Source organism: Hylaeus volcanicus, chromosome 7 (genome assembly GCF_026283585.1).
Source record: "Hylaeus volcanicus isolate JK05 chromosome 7, UHH_iyHylVolc1.0_haploid, whole genome shotgun sequence".
In the NCBI taxonomy this organism is placed as follows: Eukaryota; Metazoa; Arthropoda; class Insecta; order Hymenoptera; family Colletidae; genus Hylaeus; species Hylaeus volcanicus.
In genome coordinates, this window is record NC_071982.1 from 7,387,855 (window position 1) to 7,407,419 (window position 19,565).

At 35.7% G+C, this 19,565-nt stretch overlaps 2 protein-coding genes across 7 annotated transcripts; both read right to left on the reverse strand.

Annotated features, from left to right (window-relative positions):
- Positions 1–132: 132 nt before the first annotated feature.
- LOC128880534 (intermembrane lipid transfer protein Vps13) lies at positions 133–17,447 on the reverse strand. 4 transcript variants are annotated; one of them, XM_054130739.1, is made up of 45 exons: positions 16,826–17,447; positions 16,437–16,523; positions 16,163–16,360; positions 15,856–16,088; positions 15,648–15,786; positions 15,328–15,574; positions 12,442–15,240; positions 12,051–12,352; positions 11,847–11,983; positions 11,488–11,776; positions 11,154–11,422; positions 10,948–11,070; positions 10,785–10,887; positions 10,573–10,719; positions 10,291–10,487; positions 10,088–10,225; positions 9,881–10,000; positions 9,636–9,815; positions 9,379–9,558; positions 9,146–9,307; positions 8,914–9,071; positions 8,717–8,837; positions 8,273–8,449; positions 7,565–7,789; positions 7,261–7,476; positions 6,726–6,767; positions 6,306–6,371; positions 5,279–5,482; positions 5,069–5,206; positions 4,832–4,978; positions 4,605–4,753; positions 4,412–4,523; positions 4,103–4,341; positions 3,867–4,029; positions 3,590–3,806; positions 3,347–3,522; positions 3,149–3,268; positions 2,958–3,079; positions 2,570–2,883; positions 2,376–2,497; positions 2,129–2,298; positions 1,951–2,065; positions 1,751–1,882; positions 1,518–1,685; positions 133–1,437 (listed from the first exon to the last, which is right to left on the reverse strand). In XM_054130739.1, the coding sequence occupies exons 1-45, from the start codon at positions 16,923–16,925 to the stop codon at positions 1,390–1,392; spliced, it is 10,011 nt and encodes a 3,336-aa protein (XP_053986714.1). In that variant the 5' UTR covers positions 16,926–17,447; the 3' UTR covers positions 133–1,389. The 4 variants fall into 4 exon arrangements, with proteins under 4 accessions (XP_053986714.1, XP_053986718.1, XP_053986716.1 ...); XM_054130743.1 differs by lacking the exon at positions 8,273–8,449; XM_054130741.1 differs by lacking the exon at positions 6,306–6,371.
- Positions 17,448–17,583: 136 nt separating this feature from the next.
- LOC128880538 (carbonic anhydrase 2-like) lies at positions 17,584–19,489 on the reverse strand. Of its 3 annotated transcripts, none has more exons than XM_054130751.1 (7): positions 19,125–19,489; positions 19,019–19,048; positions 18,774–18,941; positions 18,518–18,674; positions 18,331–18,436; positions 18,049–18,276; positions 17,584–17,972 (listed from the first exon to the last, which is right to left on the reverse strand). In XM_054130751.1, the coding sequence occupies exons 1-7, from the start codon at positions 19,162–19,164 to the stop codon at positions 17,799–17,801; spliced, it is 903 nt and encodes a 300-aa protein (XP_053986726.1). In that variant the 5' UTR covers positions 19,165–19,489; the 3' UTR covers positions 17,584–17,798. The 3 variants fall into 3 exon arrangements, with proteins under 3 accessions (XP_053986726.1, XP_053986727.1, XP_053986725.1); XM_054130752.1 differs by having other exon boundaries at positions 18,049–18,270; positions 19,013–19,048; XM_054130750.1 differs by having other exon boundaries at positions 19,013–19,048.
- Positions 19,490–19,565: the final 76 nt, after the last annotated feature.

Genomic DNA, 19,565 nt, shown 5'->3' on the forward strand with positions numbered 1-19,565 from the left:
TACAAATATTATCAACAACTGTTAAACGAGATAAGAGTTAACGTTTGTTATTGTTTACATAAGGAAAGTATTGCAAAGCAAATGTTAGTTTAATTTTCTTAATATAGTACATATCGTTTTGTACAAATAATATATAACACAATGCAGATATATTTTTCTTCAGTGACAACGTATTTTAAATAGTTCATTTGGTTTAAAGGTAATTCAAATTGTACAGTAACGTGTATGACCTATAAATCGTGGAAGATTCTTCCACTTTAATAATATATATATATATATATTTAACTTACACGTTGTCTAACAATAGTTACGTGCTACCAACGATCGTGCAGACTGCTTCTAAGTACGCGCAATGCACAATATTAAAAATACGAATGTTATTATAATTAGTCTCGATATAATATATCATTTTATATGGTATATAAACCAAGTAACAAACTGTATAAAAGAATCTACGGTATCGTATGTGAAAACACACGAACTTACTATTCAATTTTGGTGATGTATATGTAAGAAAAATAATTATCGTATGCAATGTAAATAATAATAAATACGTTTAGAAATATTCTGTACGTATATGTACAATGGTAACACAGTTAGGCAGGTACATACAGAAGTTTAATCGAACTTAAGATGTGCGCATTCTCTCAGGTTTGCATTTTTACGTACAAGTATAAATACCGTTTTGATTTATATTCTATGAAACAACGTGGTAAAAAAAAAAATCAAAAACAAATTATTATTCTACAATGACAGTAGAACTTAACAATCCACCACTGAAAGTCGTTCGAATGTACTAAAATTATGCTTCCTTAATTTATAATATCAAAGTTAAAGTCACCACTGTAATGAATTTGTAACAATTGTTTTCGAAATTATTGTGGAATTGCAGTTTACGATTAGTTACGACTTTCTATTGATCTCTACCTGTAACATCGTATATGAAAATAACGAAATATCTAAGTATCATTGCAACATTATTATCTCGAGCTCAAATACTCCATCATCTATGTAATACGCAATAACGTAATTATTGCTATTATACACGTTAATTGAAAATATAAGAAGTAATTTGTAAAGTCGGTGTTCACTGGTAGAAAATAGTGTTAGGTGATCAAAAATTTGAGAATTTTAAAAGCGAAATTAGTAGAATAATAAATATAAAACTATATACTGATCCTTCTCTACCTTCGGCTGACTCCGATCAATACATCAGTCTTGTGAGTAGTGTGTATAGAAAACTTTCATAATGTATAGAATTTGTTAAGTTTCCCTTTGCAAAGCTTAATATAAGTTTACAACGCCAGGCACTATTAGTTGCATTAACTGTATTTAAGTTAAAGTATCTATTGTACGTGTCATCTACTTCGATCCTTGCCTTTGCTGACATTATAATCCGGATTGATTGATCTGCTCCTTTATCTTATTGTATAAAAGCTGCGGAGACGACGAAAATATGTATCTCTTATTACTTTTTATATATATTAAGTGAATAAATGATCATCTAAATTACTGACCTGTCTCGTATTGTGATCAGGTATTAAAATTATTCTCGATTGGCTTGCGCTACCAAATATGTTTCCGAACTTCTTTCTCTTACTGTTATCTTTTATAAAAATCTGAATTCCTCTATCGACTACCTTCGGCGACTCGCTAATTTCCTGCCACGTGTAAGTCCAATCCACCTAAGAAATTATGTTAAAAAAGTATCGAGAAATATCGATAGAAGCGATATTAAAATTATACTAACCCGCCATCCGCCGAATAAATCGCTGTGTTCTATGTACGCTATTCTCTTGTCGGTAAGCAATACAACATCCTTGATAATGTATACGTGGTAAAAATATATGTCGGTGTTTGCGTATTTCCCTTTCTCCAGTTCCTGCTGACACGATTACGTGGTAAAATGGCTTGAAATTAATTAACTTCGTTATAATAAGTAACGCTTACATTTAAAATCTTGTGTCCCTCGGCTTCTTCCCGTATAAATGGTCTAACTAAATTGTCTGGTTGGAAAAATCTAGGTGGTCTTACTCTTTTTGCCTCTTCGTTCAACTCAGTCGCGCTAAAAGAATCGATAATAATTGTAATTACTGACACAAGGTTGTAATAATTAATTTTTGTGTACCGTTTCACTGCTCCAAGTGATCCGCTCGCGAAGTCTATGACACCAGCGGTTGGCCTGGTGACGAGACCAACGACACCCTTTCCAAAGCCTTTGAAGAAACCTTCTACTCCTTCTTCCTTAGCACCCGATATAGGCTTCATTACTACGCCAGTTACACCATCGAACACACCCTAGAGCGATGTACACGATGAACGATACATTTCCCTTTTAAGAGAATTTTCTAATTTTATTCTGCAATCTAACGTACCATCACCAAGCCTTTTCCACTACGAGCAAGACCTTCCTGTAAGTTGGCGGGTTGCTTGTTGAGTTGCTCTTGTCGCTTTCTTTGGTAATCTTTGTCGAAAGTTAAAGCAGCTATGCCCTTGCCTGGAATAAAAATGACAATAAATTTATTTAAATCACCTTTAAAGATTAAGATAGTATAGTTGGAAGATGTACCCATTGCTCCAGTTATTTTAGAAACTGCTCCAGCCATTCCTCCGACCGTGTGACCCAACATGCTCTTCACGCCAAATAGTAGGCCTTCGGCGAATTCTCCAGGTCCTTGTATAGCACCTTGGAAAGGTTCGTAAAACAAATCCTCGATACCTTTCATGGTACCGACGACGAGGCCATAGGGATTGCCTATCACGTCGAGTCCCAACACGAGGACGTATACTTGCTTGATCGCTTGCCCTACGTAATGCATCGTTGCTTCGGAAATTAGTTGCTTATTGGTCATGAAAACGTAATCTCTTTCGAAATACGCTAATCTGCGAAGACAAAGAGAAATATAATAAGGGGTTAAATCTGGGTTAATCGAATTAGAAATGTAAGTACGAATTACTTGAAAACAATGTCGTTAATGTCGGTTAAAGTGACACCAATTCCTTGCAATAACACATTTAATACTTGAGGTACCGCGGAGGGGCCGCTATTACTGCCAGCCATCGAAAAACTTATGTGAATCTGAAAGGAGTAAACAAAATGCTTTCGAAAATGTTGGGAAACCATTGGTTTCGAGTGTAAAAAGCAAACCTTCAACGGCGAGAAATGAAGTAAATCGAAGAAATTCTTCTGTTCCGCTGTAGTGATTAAATTGATGTGGTACATTAAAGGCTCGTCCACCAATTTCATGTCCAGTTTAAATAATTCGCTCTAAAATATAAAAGTGAATTTAATGTTTCAGTATTCCATTCAGTATTCCAGACAATTCGCGCACATAATACACCTTACCGCTTCCGCGTCGTTCATTTCGTTCGTTTCGAACAGCCCCATTATCGCGTTAATAAATAAGATATCCACTTTCACGTGGAATTCTTGAATGAGAACTTTAAAATACTGAAACTGTTGAACGCTGCTGTGCTCTAACAAGCGTTTAACCATACTGAGCTCAGCGAATGGTTTCATTACTGTAACAAAACAGGAATATTTTTGGCAAATTCCTTGGAGTACTAATGTTTTAATCGACAAACTTACCGATACTTTGCGTGACACTCTTCGGAGGCGGAACTGGAGCTAATATAACTGGGAAAACGCAATCCGAAAGTTGATTGTCGATTTGAAGTCTGTTGATTTTTGCATGCAACTGCACTTGATGCGCCGAGGTTCTATACTGTAACCATAGGCCAGTTTGAAACGTACGTCGCAGAAATCTGTGGTGCGGTTTGAACATTTCCATGTTCAAATAGTCGACCTGCAATGAATCGTTCTTATAGTAGATACAATATCGATCGAAACACCTGATGTTTCTTACCTCCAATTTTGGTTCGAGCATTACTCTGTGCGATAGGTTCTTTCCTATTTGTACTTCTCGTATATAGTTTTGGTAACCTTCTTCGATGATGTTTACCTCTCTTATACTTATGCCACGCCAACGATGAGAGGGGGATTTGCTCGTTTCCCATATAATGCCGGAGCTGTACAATAAAAACCGTTAAAACTACGATAAAATAGTCATCGTGAATTAGTATCAGCGTATCAACGATCTACCTAGCTATGCACATGTACAATAATTCCGATCTCGTTATATTGTTAACAAGCGAAAGTCCAATTCCGTGAATACTCAGCGTTACTTCTTGTTCTATGACTTCGAGATCACCGAGTAGCTGACAGTCTTCCGCGATTTTCATGTTCGCCGTGAACAAAAGTATTCGTTGGGGACCATCCAAAAACGATACGTAAAACACTTCTTCCTCGAGATCTGGTAATTGAAAAGTGCCTAGAATGTCCTAAAAAAATACAACTTCTAGTAGCGCCGAGTATTACATTCTAAAATCGTCCTAAACATCAAATTTCTACCTTTCGTACAGTATCTTCGATTTCTTTCTTATTACTATCTTCCCATACTAACTTTCGCGGACCTGCTGGGTTCTCCCACGTGTAAAACATTCTATTAAACGACTGCACGGATCTGAAAAGTAATTAAGATTCTTATAGACATTAGTATAATTTTAAACAGAGTTCTGCGAGTTTCTCAAAAAATAAATTGTACCTGACGTTCAATGAACCTTTTTCCCAAAATTGAATAGTGTGCGAGGTGTGATTAATAATTAGGGCTGGAGCATTTCCATAAGTGTATGCAGAAAGAGAAATGTAAATTCCTCCTTCGCTTATTTGGATATCCACGTTGATCCCTCCATACTGTTGAACAAATTTGGATATTGTTCACACTTGCGAACGTTCAGTTTAATTTTGATAAAACATTCTATAGAGACGAACCTTGTTATCTAATTTTAGTAAAGTTGTATGACTATCCGTATAAACGAACGGCGGTGTTTTCTCGGGTTCGCTTGCAACCTTGGCTCTCAAGGTCTTCTGTTCGCTTTCAGAACGAGGCCAGAGAGCGGTGCATTCACCAGGTGGTACCTATAAATAGTAATAAATACAACACAAAAGTAATAAATACAATGTTTTGTCGTAAATATAAAATTCACAATTATTTTACTTCTTGCGTACCTTCATCATGGGATCAGCTGGTCTGTCACCCTCTTGACACTCCATCAAAAAATTGGAATTATTTATAAGGACATAATACGGAGTAAACGTAATTTGTTTCGTTAAAGAATTGTAGGTGAATTGATTGTGAACTCCGATCTGCAATGCGTAAAAGTAATTGTTTCTTAACATTGTGTTTAAAACGCAATATTATATTAATTATATAGCGACCTGGTACGTCAATCCGTTGTATCTGCAAACGACTACTCCCTGGCTTCCTGCAACATCTATCGAGAATTTCTCAGACCATTCGCCGTCTTCCACTCTGATCATTGCCTTCTTTTTACCGAAGAATACTTTGGAACGAAACGAGAATAATATCGGTCCTTTAAAGTTTTCAGGATGATACAATACGTTCAAATAGTCATCACCTCCCTGAAAACATTCGTAGAATGAAACTTCCGTGTCAGCATCGTGTGAAAATATTTTGCGTGTGACGTGCAACCAATATACAATTGACTTTAATATTTCCACATGTGTACAACATTGTTCAATTAGAACAACAATATTATACGATACACTATTACGCAAACAATTACAATGAACATCAGTTTGCCAACACCAGATAACTTTATTCCTGAAAATTCGCTCGAACTTATGAGCATATATCTTTTCAGCTTTCGTCTTTCTTTCTTTTTTCATGGAAAGAAAATAAATTTGTTTCAAGTTTCATGTACATTACTTGCTGTATTTATTTACAAGCTTTGCGGTATTAGATTCTTGCAATATTTCTAGCAATCCGTTACTGTGATGATCATGCCTTAAATATAGAATTAAATAAATATACATTGCATCGAATAAAATGTATACACGTGTAAGTACTGCAGAATTAGAGGATAAGCGATAGTTGTTTATTTTTAACATGTAAAAGTATGCGTAATGTTGCAAGATTATAGCGATGCAGCGTTGGAAGCGAACCGATAAAATAAATTCAACGCGAACGAAATCCAATTATCGGAGAATTATGGATAATTTATCGTAATTATGCGTAGCGGGTGATCACTGTTTCCTTAGCAATGAAATATCGATGTATTTTGTTAGTAAAGAAGCAACGACCGCAATGTGAAACAGAGTTAGTGCCTCAACGAATTTAAACACATATGATTCATCCAATTTGATGAATTGTATTAAGACTTGACTCCAAAGTATAATGAGATTAAACCAACATCACCAATATAAAATGAAAGTAATGTATCACCGAACGTGCTTTCTTCTTCCTGTATTCTACGCGTTGCCGACGGGGTTTCATGACACAAACCAAACTCTGAAAGATACCTTTTTATGTATTCTTAAAAATCGTTGTTAACGAAATTAGTTATTCCCAAATATATGAAAGCTGTGTAAAATGTACGGTTCCACCCATGAGCGTTACGATCGATATGACAAGATTCAACATGCCGCTATCGTTACATCAAAGAGCGAAAAATTCGAGTTCAACTCAAATAATAATTACAAAATTAAAAATGATCGTTTCTCGAATCGAAATGAAATACACTTTTCAAAATAATTCCAATCTATACAGTTCTTAAATTAAACCGTTAGCAACGACTACATTTTTTTTTTTCTAGCATGTATTACGTTCATAGCAGGAAAGTATACTGTAACATGAAATCACTACCTTGATCGGACTCGAGTGTTCTTTAGAACCCTTACTTGATTTCTGTAAAATAATTTATTAAGTGAGTAGTGAATAAAATCGTACAGGAATTCAACAATTTGCAACATTATACTACTTTCAGCATGCACGATACAACACAATTCTTACATATTGCGCAAAATAACGAACTCAAGCGTCGCTACTAAATAGCTAATACAAATTAACAGCATCGTTACGATTGTTATTCTAATAAAATAAATTGGAACATTTTATACTGATGTTGCAAAATTGTAAACGGAATACCTCTAGTGTATCATTAGGATATTTTTAAATATCTTATTACCTTAACAAGGTTTGTTTAATACTTTGTAACTGATCTATTAAAATATTATGTATAATATACGGAACGCTATTCTACGAAAATGAAACTTACTGCGGGATACGTTTATACAAAAATAAAAAAGATATACAAGTATGACAATAAGCGAAATGTACATTAAAGCTGGACAGGCTGTAAATGAATATTATAAAAAATTATTATCGTATCGTTACTTACTCTGTAAGACAACATTAGACCTGTTTTATTCAACATCCAAAATGGACAATACAATGCCATGACGATAGATCCATGTTTGTACGATGTATGCATTCCTAAGTCCAACACGACCTTTTGCGCGCTGTCGAAAGACTCGAAGGACCAAACTGAAAATTCGGGCGGATTCGCTATTATTTCGCCTCGACAGGACCAATCCTTTTCTAAGTAATTTGGTAACTGTAACAATACGATTACACATAAAACAGAAGTTGAACGAGTTCTATAAATACGAAAATAGTCGTAGGCCTGATTATAACTCGCTCACCTTTATGATTATATGAGAATTCCCAGGATCAATTGTAGGTATTTGATAAGACATGCTTGCTTCTAAAAGCTTCTCTTGAACGGCTCCAGGTAAACATACAATAATATCGATAGGCAAGAAATTCTTGAAATACACGGATGGATACAAGTGAACGTTGTAAATGGTACTTGCCATCGTGTGTCGGCTAGTATTTTCAAAGTAAACCTGCTCTATTTCACCTACAACCTGTAAACGTTGTAGCAGTTTGTTAAAATCCTTTAAATCTCTTCCTAAACGCCTGCATTATTTTTTCTTCTACTACGTTACTCTATTCTTCATACAACGATCTAAAGTGGTATACAGTACTCTCAACATTACAGCATAACAATAACATTCATTATACGTAACACGAATGAAATATAAAATACGTGCAATAAACATATTATAATGAACACTAATGTAAATATGGTCTATGTCGATTTCTTAAAGTAAAAGAATGATTGCGTTTAGTACACAAATGATTTAACTCTTTCGTTTTATGTTTGTCTGTTATCGATACATGTTATTAGTATAACACAGCTAGCGATTGTACTACGGTATTGTTTATTGCATTCACATTTAATATAATATCAACTATCTAACAGCGATAATGAAAATGCATATCTGTTCGATATCCAACGTACACTAGATGACAAACCTCTCTCAAACTAATTAGAATAACGGCAGTACCTGAATAGGTGCTTCCAGATATTTTGGGTGTTCTGAGGATAAAGTTTTGAAGCAAAGATGCTTGACGTGATCAACGAAACGACAGAATATGGATCGCCAGTTAATAGCATTCAATAATAAGCCAATATTGTTATCATTATATAAAATACTACCAACCACAATCATCACGAAAAATATCTAAAAATAAAAACTGCTGCTTATGGAAGTATGTAGGTGTTCAAACAAAACCTTTCATTATAAAGTTAAAATTAATTATCTGGTTCACTGTATCACCGCTGAATATATAGAGAACGTGGTACGTTTAAACGCACGGAGTGATACTTGTGCCATGTATTATACAGTGTAACATTTTCCGTAAAAAGGATAGAAATACAGAAAAAAATAAACGTGTCAGCTAAACTTCAACAGATTTGAATAACAAACGCGCGTAATTGAACTAATTACCTTTATATAAAATGGTTCAACGACTTCTTGTTTCGTTCGACTTTCGCATTTTAAAAGTTTGGTCATAGAGACAGTTTTTTGGAGATCTTTCCATACGAATGGTTCGATCGAAACCATGTACCTATACACAAATTAGATGTATTTGTAAATGATAATTAAATTACGAAAGAAAGTTTAATCGTAAATATATTAATTACTTTTCGACGCTGAAAAACAGCCAATTCGTTGGAGTGTATACAGCGTCTAACGGAAGATTTAATTTGCTGTCGGGCGCGACGGTGCCCACGCATTCGACTTCGTTCCCGCGTTTAGTCATATAATATACGGATATCGGTTCGCTGAAATGATTATGCACCTGAAACAAATTAAAATAGTATGAAAAAACCATCGGAGAAAATGTCGAAGCCAGTAATAAAACTATAACTTCACCTGAAGGATGCTTCTGAGAGTAACAATGGTACTTCCATCGTCGACTACAACGTCGGAGACGATGCCCCACTCCTCGGAACTTTCTTTTCGATATCTCAAGGAAAAGAACCTCTTATCAGCTCTTAATACGGGTATAGCCAGAGTACCTCCAATTTCTTTGAACTTGAAGAAATTATACGATATTATGTTGATACTAAAAAATGTAACATTGATACGATATCCAAGTGTATTACCGAAATAATGAACTTGTCGTCTTCTCTTTCTTCTATCGATTCAGTTTTCACTTGGTCGAGCAAAGGTATATCAGTTTTTGTTGTCTTCGGAGCGAGCTCTATCGACGCTCCAGATTCAAGAATCACTTCCATATACGCAACCGCGCTATCATTCGTCATTTTTGACCCGTCATCGAAGACCTACGGCAATTCTTTGTTTGTGAACATTTTACTAACCATAACTTTAATTTTGTAATCTCGAGAGGTTAATGCAAGACCTTAAAGTGGCTGCGTTCCAAATCTAAAACGATCGCCAAACCAGTCTCGTTTTTGAGTACATAGGGCGAGAGACTTTTCGGTGTTCCTTTTTCGCTGGCTTCCATTGCGGACGAAAACGCGTTGCCGAGTTGTTTGAGGACGTCCAGACAAGTTTTCGTTACGGTTATTTCCAAGTTTTCCTGGCATCGTAAATATTCGATTAGAATAGCGAACGTATTAATTATAATTTTTCTTATCAACTTACAGTAGATATTATGTCGATAGACATTTTAGCAGTTTGATGTAATTCTTCCGGTTCGCTATCGGAAGTCGGGCTCATTATGCTCGCTCCTCTGGAATCCACCATCACTTCGTTAAATTGAATCTAGAGGACAAAGTTATAATTGAATTGAAGTTATAAAAGTTATTAACATCAACGGATAATTCGAGATTATAACAGCGAACGCGTTACTTTAGTTTTGAGTTCCCACGGCGTTGAAATTCGTTTGCCGTTTCTGGTTCCCTCTATGGGCTCGATCAATGGTTCCCACAATGCTAGACGACTGTTATAATATGCCATAATCAACGACATTGTACCCTCTATGCTCATCTAAAAACATTTATCAATTAATAAATTGATAAGAAAATATACTTAGTTACTTTAACGTTTCTTACGGATTTCGAGCTCCAATCGTTAACGTTACTTTGAAACCCAATATGAAGCAGAAGCATAGGTAACGTTTTATTGCCGACACCTGCTTCCAACGTGAATAAAATTGTTGGCGCGGAAATGATCGCCAACTCTGGTTTGTAGAGCGTAACATCTCCGCGATCGGTAAACATAAAATCTTCTACAGCTTCTACTCCTACTTCTATAAAATGAAAGAGTAATACGTGAGTTCTTTCGTTTTCAACTAAATTCATTTGAAATTATTTATACTAGAGAATCCGATTGACCTGTTTTTAAAAACCAAAAGTCGCTCTCGTCGTACGGAGTTATAATCCATAATCCTTTATGATTTGGCTCAGAAATCACGACTTCCTCGTCCTTTACTTCCGTTTTCGTAGCAGTATGAACTACTTTATTCAATATTTCTATGACACCTGTAAATATTCATAAAGGTTAAAGGTTTCTACTTCGACTCTTGCTTTTTAACTCAGTAAATTACCTGGGGAAACTGATACATGAATATCGGTGCAACAAATATCGATGTGAAGTCCTTTTTCATCCGGTGTAGAACCCGCTACGCTAATACTACACGGCCTTAGAACCTTCAGAAAATTTACACCTTAATATCTTGTATCATCGATATGTAAAATAGAATTTTTTACCTGATATATCCAATCGCTTCTCTTCTGCGGATTATATATACCAGCTAAAATCGACAAGTCCTTTATGGAACCCGATATTACTTGATGTTCCCCTATCAAGCGTACTTTTAATAACAGCTCGGTCTTAAAATACAGTATTAACACAATATGAATAACGTGACACGTGAAATTTCTAATCGAATTATCATCAAATAGATATTTATTACATTTAATATGATGCAATTCGAGTCTATGTCGTCCATGTCTTCGAGGAGAATGATATCTGGTTTCTCGATGTGTAGATTAATCGTGAACATTTTTTTACTCGGTGCGGCTTGAGTTTGTTTCCTTTTCGTCGTTGGATCGTTGTAATTCTTCGGAACATTTTGCGACGCTGCTTTATTCGACGGCGTTTCTTCTATAGCGAAGAAGTCCTTTACTTTCATTAAGTAATCGAGAGATACGATTATGCTGAAGGAGAAGACTCTAATATCCACTGCAAATATAGAGTTATGTAGTAAAGTAAAAAAGTAAGAATTTAAAATACAGAACGAAACTTACCGAACATGTCGTTCGAACTTTGTCTAATAGTCATGTCCAACATGCTGCGAACAGACTTGGATTCTTCTTCGATATCATCCATAGAAGGTACTGCTGTCGTTCGTTCCATAATTCTGATAAGAGAGCCTTGTCTGTTTTGACGCGTGTCGTCCAATGTGCAGTTCATAAGAAGGATCGAGGTTGCCATTAATCCATCCGCGAATATTCTACTTTTCAATGCGAAATGAGTCAAGCAGAATTTCGCCAATCCATTCTCTGGTAGATGCAGAAGAGAACTTTGCGATCGAAGCTGTAAATTATTTTGACATTTCTACATGTATACCGTAACGCAAATATAAATAAGAAACTACAAAGAGTACCATTTTTGATCCTCCAGTGTATAAACTGATCACAAGACTGTCCATAACGAACTCCAATTTAATAGACGTGTGAACGTTTACTTGTTCTTGAGAGTCTGTATCTTCCGAGTTTCTTACAGGTGCCCCTTCGAATTTGTCTAATCAAACAAAAATATAATATAATATAACTGAACGTAACACTACTCCATAAACGTTTCAACGTACCAGATTGATGATGTTGTAGAACTTCTACTTCGAGTTTCTTCTCGGTTTGACCAACAGTTTGCACAGCTTTCGTATCTTCGGCTGTTTCGCCTAAATTTTCTTCCAATACTTTCAACGCGGTCACGTAATCTTCTTTGCTTATTAACACATTTATTTTATTTAACCTTCCGGACATATCGATGTCTGGTATAGCGGTGAACCAAGCAGTCGATAAATTTCGTTTGATAAGGAACGTGAAGCTAACCGGTTCCAACAGCAATATTTCATTTTCCACTGCGAACTGTTCCATGTTCAACTTCACCCTATCGTAAGAATGATAATATAATATTAAGGAGAAACTGGTGGAAGAATATCGTAGACAACTTCGATTTTGAAATCTACATATTATTACCTGGATAACTTCAAGTTTTGCAATTCAATTTTCATTTCGTCGACGACAGGGTAATCTTCGCTTTCGTTGTTAACTTCTAGCTTTTTAAAAATATTACATATGGTAAGGTTACCCATGTCCAATGTTAAACAATGGTTGCTCTTTGAATGCATCGGAACATATATAACTGGAGCCTTGATCTTTACTGCGAGTCCGATACGGGCTGCACTTTCCTGGACGTCTTTGATGTTCGTCCTCGCGGCCTCAGCGGCCGCCGCTGAGGCGTCCTTTATAGCTTGTTGAGCAGCTTGGAAATTATTCAGAAAACTCATTATGCTAGTGACGAACATATTTAGAAAGACGATACGATAGCATCCCATTACGACAGTGATAGACATGTTATTCTTATCGACGTCCGATGGTTCGATATTGTACATTGTAGCTTGGATTTGTAAAGATTCTGTATCTTCTGTCACCGACAGAATGTCTCTATAAGCTGAAGCAGCGTTAAGATCCGTAATACTGATGGAGGATAGATTAACGTTCGCTTGAGAGTAAGAAGTCTTCATTATAAATCCAGCGGTGATACCGCCGATATAGAACGCAGAGATTTCTCTACAATCGCTAACAAGCTTCATGCATATAGTCCCAACTTTCGCCTGAACCTTTAAATCTATGTGCTCGATCGTTGTTCTTCTTCGACGAGGCGTCGTCGTTCTGATCTTTTGTTTCTGAAGCTGTTCTTTAAAGAACGCGGAGGTTTCTTCTTGAATAGAAGTCAAACGACTCGGTCGCGGACGCAGACGACGTTCTTTCTCGATCATACTAGTCGTTATAGCGTTCATTTGATCCTGCATGTAAGTTGCGAACTGAAGTACGCTTATAAGAGCTTCCTGATGAAGCAACAAGTCCAACGTCGTAAATTCCAACTTCAATAATTTGATAACAGAACCGTGCTTCGTTGCGAATTCTGGTGATCGTTTATTTACGTTTATGTACTGTACCGTTATCAGATACTCGTCTTTGCCAGACGACATGGGAGTGTTCACCATAAATATTTCTGTATCGTTATAGTGCTGTTTCACTTGAACGCCACCTAATCTCAGCAATATTTCTTGATCGTACGTTCGTTGCACCATTTCTGCTTCCAACTGCAACACCTCGAGTTTCATAAACGGGGTTATTACGCCGTCTCTTTGAGACGAGACCAACAGCGTAAATTCTTTCATTTCGAATTTCATTTCCAAGTCGGTTGTTTGCTTAACCGGGACAGCTGCCTCTTTCTTTTTCTCGGAGATGCTAGAAATCGTGCTCAGCTCTTTCAACAGAGACAACTGAGAAACGGATTTGCTGAGTGAAACTTTCCGAAGATCCGCGGATTGGTCTTCTTGTGGAAATGGGATACTCTGAGCTATAGAAAGAGCTTGCAACAAGCGATTGTTGGTTATATTGATTACAACTGACGGCAATTGACCGATAAGTCTGAGTTTTGGAAGAAGAGGATCGTCTGTGATCAAGCATTTGTGAAATTGGATCTCGAGCGATGTCGGTTGCAGTAGCATCATATTATCGTCTACTTTAGATACAACTGTGCGCCATTCCTCTCCCGGTAGCGAAACTAATACTTGAAAATCGACTATTTTTAAAACGAATTTGTCGTAACTGTGCTCTCTAAGATGCAGCAATACATCCTCCTCGCTTTTACCCATGCTGATCAACTCTTTAACAGTCACGCTCGACCTACCATCTTTTTCTTTCTCTAAGGAATGCATTTTCAGACTACCGAGGTTTACTACTAGCAGAGATTTTGTATCGTCGAAGAACCCATCGTGCGGAATGATTATTTGGGACGCCTGCATGTCGACCTGTATATCCAATACCGAGTGTTTTTGGATAGCATGCTCCAAACCTAGAGCCGACATTTCCTTCAAGCCTTCCAACTGTTCCGCGGCGGCTGCTTGAAGTTGACTCAACGTCGACGAGTTTTGTACTTTGAACAAATTTACTAATTCTATTACGGTATGTGCGTCGTAAATAATATCCACGGACGTCGATCTCACTATCACGCGATCGCCGCACAGTTTATCGAGAGGATTCTTTTCGTACGATACGGATAACAAAACGGAATCGGCGCTGTGCTCGTGAGAATTGAAAAGCGACGGAACGTGTTCGTCTTGCTTCGTTCCTAAAAGTTTCATTTCATTGATGGATGCTGTAACTAAAACGCCGTTGGCAGACGGTCTCGACTTGAAGCACGCTTGAACAGCGTGGAGCTGAAGATCCAAAATACACGGATGTTCTTTAGTCATGTCTAAGAATATAATTTGAAGTTCGTGTAAGAGAAATCGGGTATCGATCATTTCGTATGTTTCGGGATAATGGGCTGGCGCGGTGTTTTCTTGGTAATCGATCGCTCTGTATAACTTTTCTTTTTCTTGCGGCGTCATTGCCTGTTCGAATTTCCGCATTATCGCAGCGGCCGAGTTTAAATCTTCCGTATCTTCCGTTTGCGAACCGGACCATAGAAATCCAAACCAGCCTCGCTTCGCTTTCAAGTTTTTTTCTTTTTCTGCCAACCTTTCCACTTCCATTTCGATTTGTTGTCTAATGATAACCAAATTGAAGATGTCTAGTTTCTTTTCGCAATTCGTGAGAGAGTCTTCTATTTCTTGTGCAACTTTCTTGCTCGTTAATTTTGTTTGGTACACGTTAGCATATTCGCGACAAAGATCCCTGTGTTGTTTCATATGATTCCAATTCCAATTCCTACGATTTCTACGCACGGTTTCCTCTAATATGCAAGTATACGCAAAGCGCCACCTGAAAGTTACGATACGTTATCAAACGTGTCGTTTATCCTATGATGGAATTATTGCTATAATGATATCATTTATAATAGTTTATTACCATTCTTTATAGTGTCCTCTATATGATGTAAGATTTGGTCTGTACTTTCTATACGGTGCAGCTTTCTGAGCTTGGTCCAACCCTTCGCCCAAATGAACCAGTGTTTGATATTGCCTTTTTGCCAAGCCGATCCTCAATTTCTGCATTTCTAAATCTAACCACACCTTGGGAATAGTATAATTACTCCCATCAGTCTCTGGTTTTGGATTTAACTTTAATTTTGCGTTAACATTTATTGGACCCAATACTAAGGAAACCAGAAACAATTGTGTAGTTACTCTGTGGTATATTATATTAGTATTCTTATTAATTATGCTTACAGTATTGGTACCCAGGTGGATTGTAATCTATAGTCGCGATACCGCTGTAAAAAAGATCCGAATAGTTTGAGTGTGTGCCACTACTAAATTGTTCTACAGTTGTATTAAGATATACAGCCAAACCATCCAATGTACATAACTGAAAAAACATTTTTTATTCCAAATACTATCGGGATTCGTCTATAATACATTTACTAGTTCTGTTCACCTTGTAAATTTGCGGAATGGCATACATGTCTTTTAAATTGCCATTCGTCTTCCAAGAATCTGTGCAACTTTCTAAGATAAATTTATTGAGAGTAAAACCGACCGAAAATGGATGATCTTTAAACGAAACATGATCTTCGTATCTCACGTGAATACGTTTAATTTCGACATGAATATTCTTTATCATACGGGCGATGAGCTTTTCGATCATGGAATCATCTAACTTTTCTTGCACTGTAAAAGATCAGTAGAATATTACACGTTAAAAATACATGTGATCTTAAATGTAAAATTATACAATGATTTACATTTAGTATCAGCTAATTGTTTTCTTTTCTCAACTCTCGTGAGTTCTGCCCGCTTAGTTTCCAGCTGTACTTTCGCTTCTTTCTCTGCATCGTATACAACCTGGCTTGTAGGTACTATAAGCACAAATAATTCCTCTACCACTGCGTCGATTTGACCATTCCACATATCCTTGAAGGGTATTTTCAATATAAGTTTTCCTATGGGAAATGCAAAGTATACTCTATATTCAACATTGTAATTTTTTGGGTAAATAAACATAGATAATATATAAACCTAATCTTCCATATTCCAATCTGATAGGCAGGTCTAACACATCTAAGGCAGTTTCTTTTATTAATAGATCCGTTAATACAACATCACCTAGAAACAAAAGTTATTCAATGAATAATCATAAATGTGTACACGATAATTTATCGTGTATATATAACGGATGTCATATAGATAAAGAACACGATGATAATATAAATAGAAGATGATGTCACATCGATGTACTAATAATAATACATCCATGTACATATGCGAAACGTGTTAAGTAAGAAATTATTTTAAATATCAGGGGCTTCGTCAAACTTGCAATTAAAGGTAAAAGATATACGGAATATCGCATTGTCACACGTGTTCAGGATTTCTACAGAATATTCAAAAGATTTAACGATGCATACCTCCCCATAAACTGAGTTTTAATTGCGTGTAGTCCAAATTTTGAATATATTCTCCCAGCACCTTGTTCAGGAGCTCTGCGACGATCGATTCAAAAACCATTGTTGATTTTTATTCCCTGCCAGATGAGTTGTATAAAATTGATAAGCACGAAAACGACCAACAAGGATTCAACATTTGTTATGGTTAAACCGCGACCGATTGACGCATCAAAAGTAAAATCGATCGGTAGAAAAAAAAATACCGCATAACCTCAAAAGATGAAATATATATATATATCGTGTAATTAGAATCGTCCACTACGTAATCCTAATCGTAGCGATTCATTTACTACATAATTATTGTCATTGTTCGTTTTATCGATATAAATTATTCACCAAACACACTATCGAAAACTCTCATCGAATTATTTAAGAATCATTGATTACACCAGATTGTTACTGATAGTCATCGTATCGCTGTTAAAATGACATCGTATTAGAGTGTAATATCATCGATGACGCGTATATTTAATTTCACAAACTCCACCTTCACATTCTAGCTGCTTGCAACCACTTGACCAGGCGTGCACCAACGTACACACTGCAATGCACTATAGTATAGTGATTATACTTGATTATACTCGTGGGTGTAGACGTGTATTTCCCATATCCGAACGCTATACTACCCATGATAATGATAACGCACGTTTTACGTAATCTCATACATAATCAGGTATACACAGCCATTCAAAAATTCAATTAAAAACAACTGTTTCGAATGCAATTAAATAATCAGCAACTTTAATGAACGTTAAAACAGGAGTATAGTTCCTCGATGATACATTATTTATTCGAAAAATAAACTACAATTTATTTTATCCAGAAACAAGCTAACTTTATAGAAGTTTTACGTGTTAATTTTATTTTCTAGCAAAAGCGAAATGACGGAGTAATTTTTTTTTCATTGATTACGATACAATTGGTTAAATACGATTCAATGCAAAAACCAATCTAAATTCGTGACATTGAAAACTGTTGCATTGTATGTTGTAGCCAGAGATGAATTCAACCTTCTAACGTACACTTTTCTAAATCCTATATTTTGCAATTTTCTATAGTTATCTGCTAATACGTCTTCTCCATCGGAAAGTCGTCTAAACATATTCAGCTGAAAGTATGTAATGTTTGGAATGTATTACTCATAGATGTAGATAGGAGCAACTTGTACAGTACTGAAAAGATACCTGGTTAAAAGAGATCAGTACAGGGGTTGGGAAAATTATCCATGTTACCACTTCGTTACACGGGGGAGTAGTTAACGAACCTTTATAAGTATAAAATACATCTGTATTGCGAGGTAACAGCGAAGCTAATGTTACAGGTGTTTGCAATTTTATTTCTTTATGTAACCATCGCACGTCTCTCAAATTATTTAAAATGGGATGTAACAACTTGTTATCTTCCAACTGCAACTAAGTTTTATTATGTAACAGTCAGTAATGAATCTAGATGCATCTTAAACTTACTTGAAAAAAGATTCCTAAAACCACAAGACCATTTTCGTAATTTAAGGCATTAGAAAAATTCGAATATGCTTTATTTCTATGAACTATATGCATTTCCATAGGGTATCTACAAAATGAACAAAACAACAAAAAATTAAGTAAAATTAAAACCCATACTAACGAACTTTGTATATTTTATAATCATTACCTGATACCATTAAAAACGTGCTCGGATCCTCTGTTATTTTTTGCACCCCAATGAAAATGTAAATGATCTAGTTCGTATTCTTGATTTACTTCGAGACTAGCACCAAATATGTAAGGCAAATACATATTTCTTGCGTTATTATTTATGTTTACAACAACTAAACAAATCAATATAAAATTTAATATTTTATAACGGAAAAACAATTAATTTAGTCTTTGCTACTTGTTTACAAATGTTTATTTAAAAATCAAATTACCTGAGTGACCGTTATTCTTTAAATGTAGTGGTCCTGGAAGATAATCATGATAACCGATTACCTCGAGTGCAGGCAAAGGAAGAGGAAATGATTTGAATGACGATATGGATACAGGAGACTGTAATTTTCCTTCGCACAGCTTAAAATCCTTACTCCACAAATGTTGACCTAAAATACAAAGACATTTTAAAATATAATCGCTAATTAAAAATACGATATTACAAGATACTATATACTACGTTTACTATATCCAAAATTTCCAATAGCAGGCGATACTGAAAAATAATTATTAATATTAACAAATAACAAATATTTAGAGAGTTATATATTATGATATATATTCGAACTTACTAGTTTCCAATAGACTTATAATTATTATTATGCTGTTCATGCTTATCTAAAGATATTTTATATTTTATATTTACACTTTTAAATATACCTTTGCAACTTGTTAGAATTAATTAAAGATAAAGTCAATGAAACAATGATATGAATGGACCAATACTTAAAATACACTTCATGTACAAGTCCAAGAGACATACTGAGTTATTTTCAGCATGTTCGAACTGTTTCATTTCCATATTATCTACATTCTCTATTATCATCATCAATACACGGTTTCTTCGGTACACACACGTATCCTTATGTGCTTCATCTCAATTAGAGCTATAGTAACACGAAATTCAGGTATTCAGTTCATAAGAAACATCTGGCATCTTATGCGTATCGTCCTTGAAGAAGAAAGGACATGTATCCAGTAATTTATAAAAACGAATTAATAGATTTAATACA

Bases quoted from the DNA above. Each gene is read 5' to 3' on its own strand.
- LOC128880534 (XM_054130739.1), bottom strand. From the start codon at position 16,925: ATGGTTTTTGAATCGATCGTCGCAGAGCTCCTGAACAAGGTGCTGGGA. The intron at 10,488-10,572 runs GTCAATCGGATT...TTCATTTTATAG, and splicing joins CTTTTGGTTTTTAAAAACAG to AAGTAGGAGTAGAAGCTGTA. The intron at 1,438-1,517 runs GTCAGTAATTTA...TCGTCTCCGCAG, and splicing joins CTGATCACAATACGAGACAG to CTTTTATACAATAAGATAAA.
- LOC128880538 (XM_054130750.1), bottom strand. From the start codon at position 19,164: ATGAACAGCATAATAATAATTATAAGTCTATTGGAAACTA. The intron at 18,675-18,773 runs GTAATTTGATTT...TGATTTGTTTAG, and splicing joins AAAGAATAACGGTCACTCAG to TTGTTGTAAACATAAATAAT. The intron at 18,277-18,330 runs GTAAGTTTAAGA...AATAAAACTTAG, and splicing joins TTTTAGGAATCTTTTTTCAA to TTGCAGTTGGAAGATAACAA.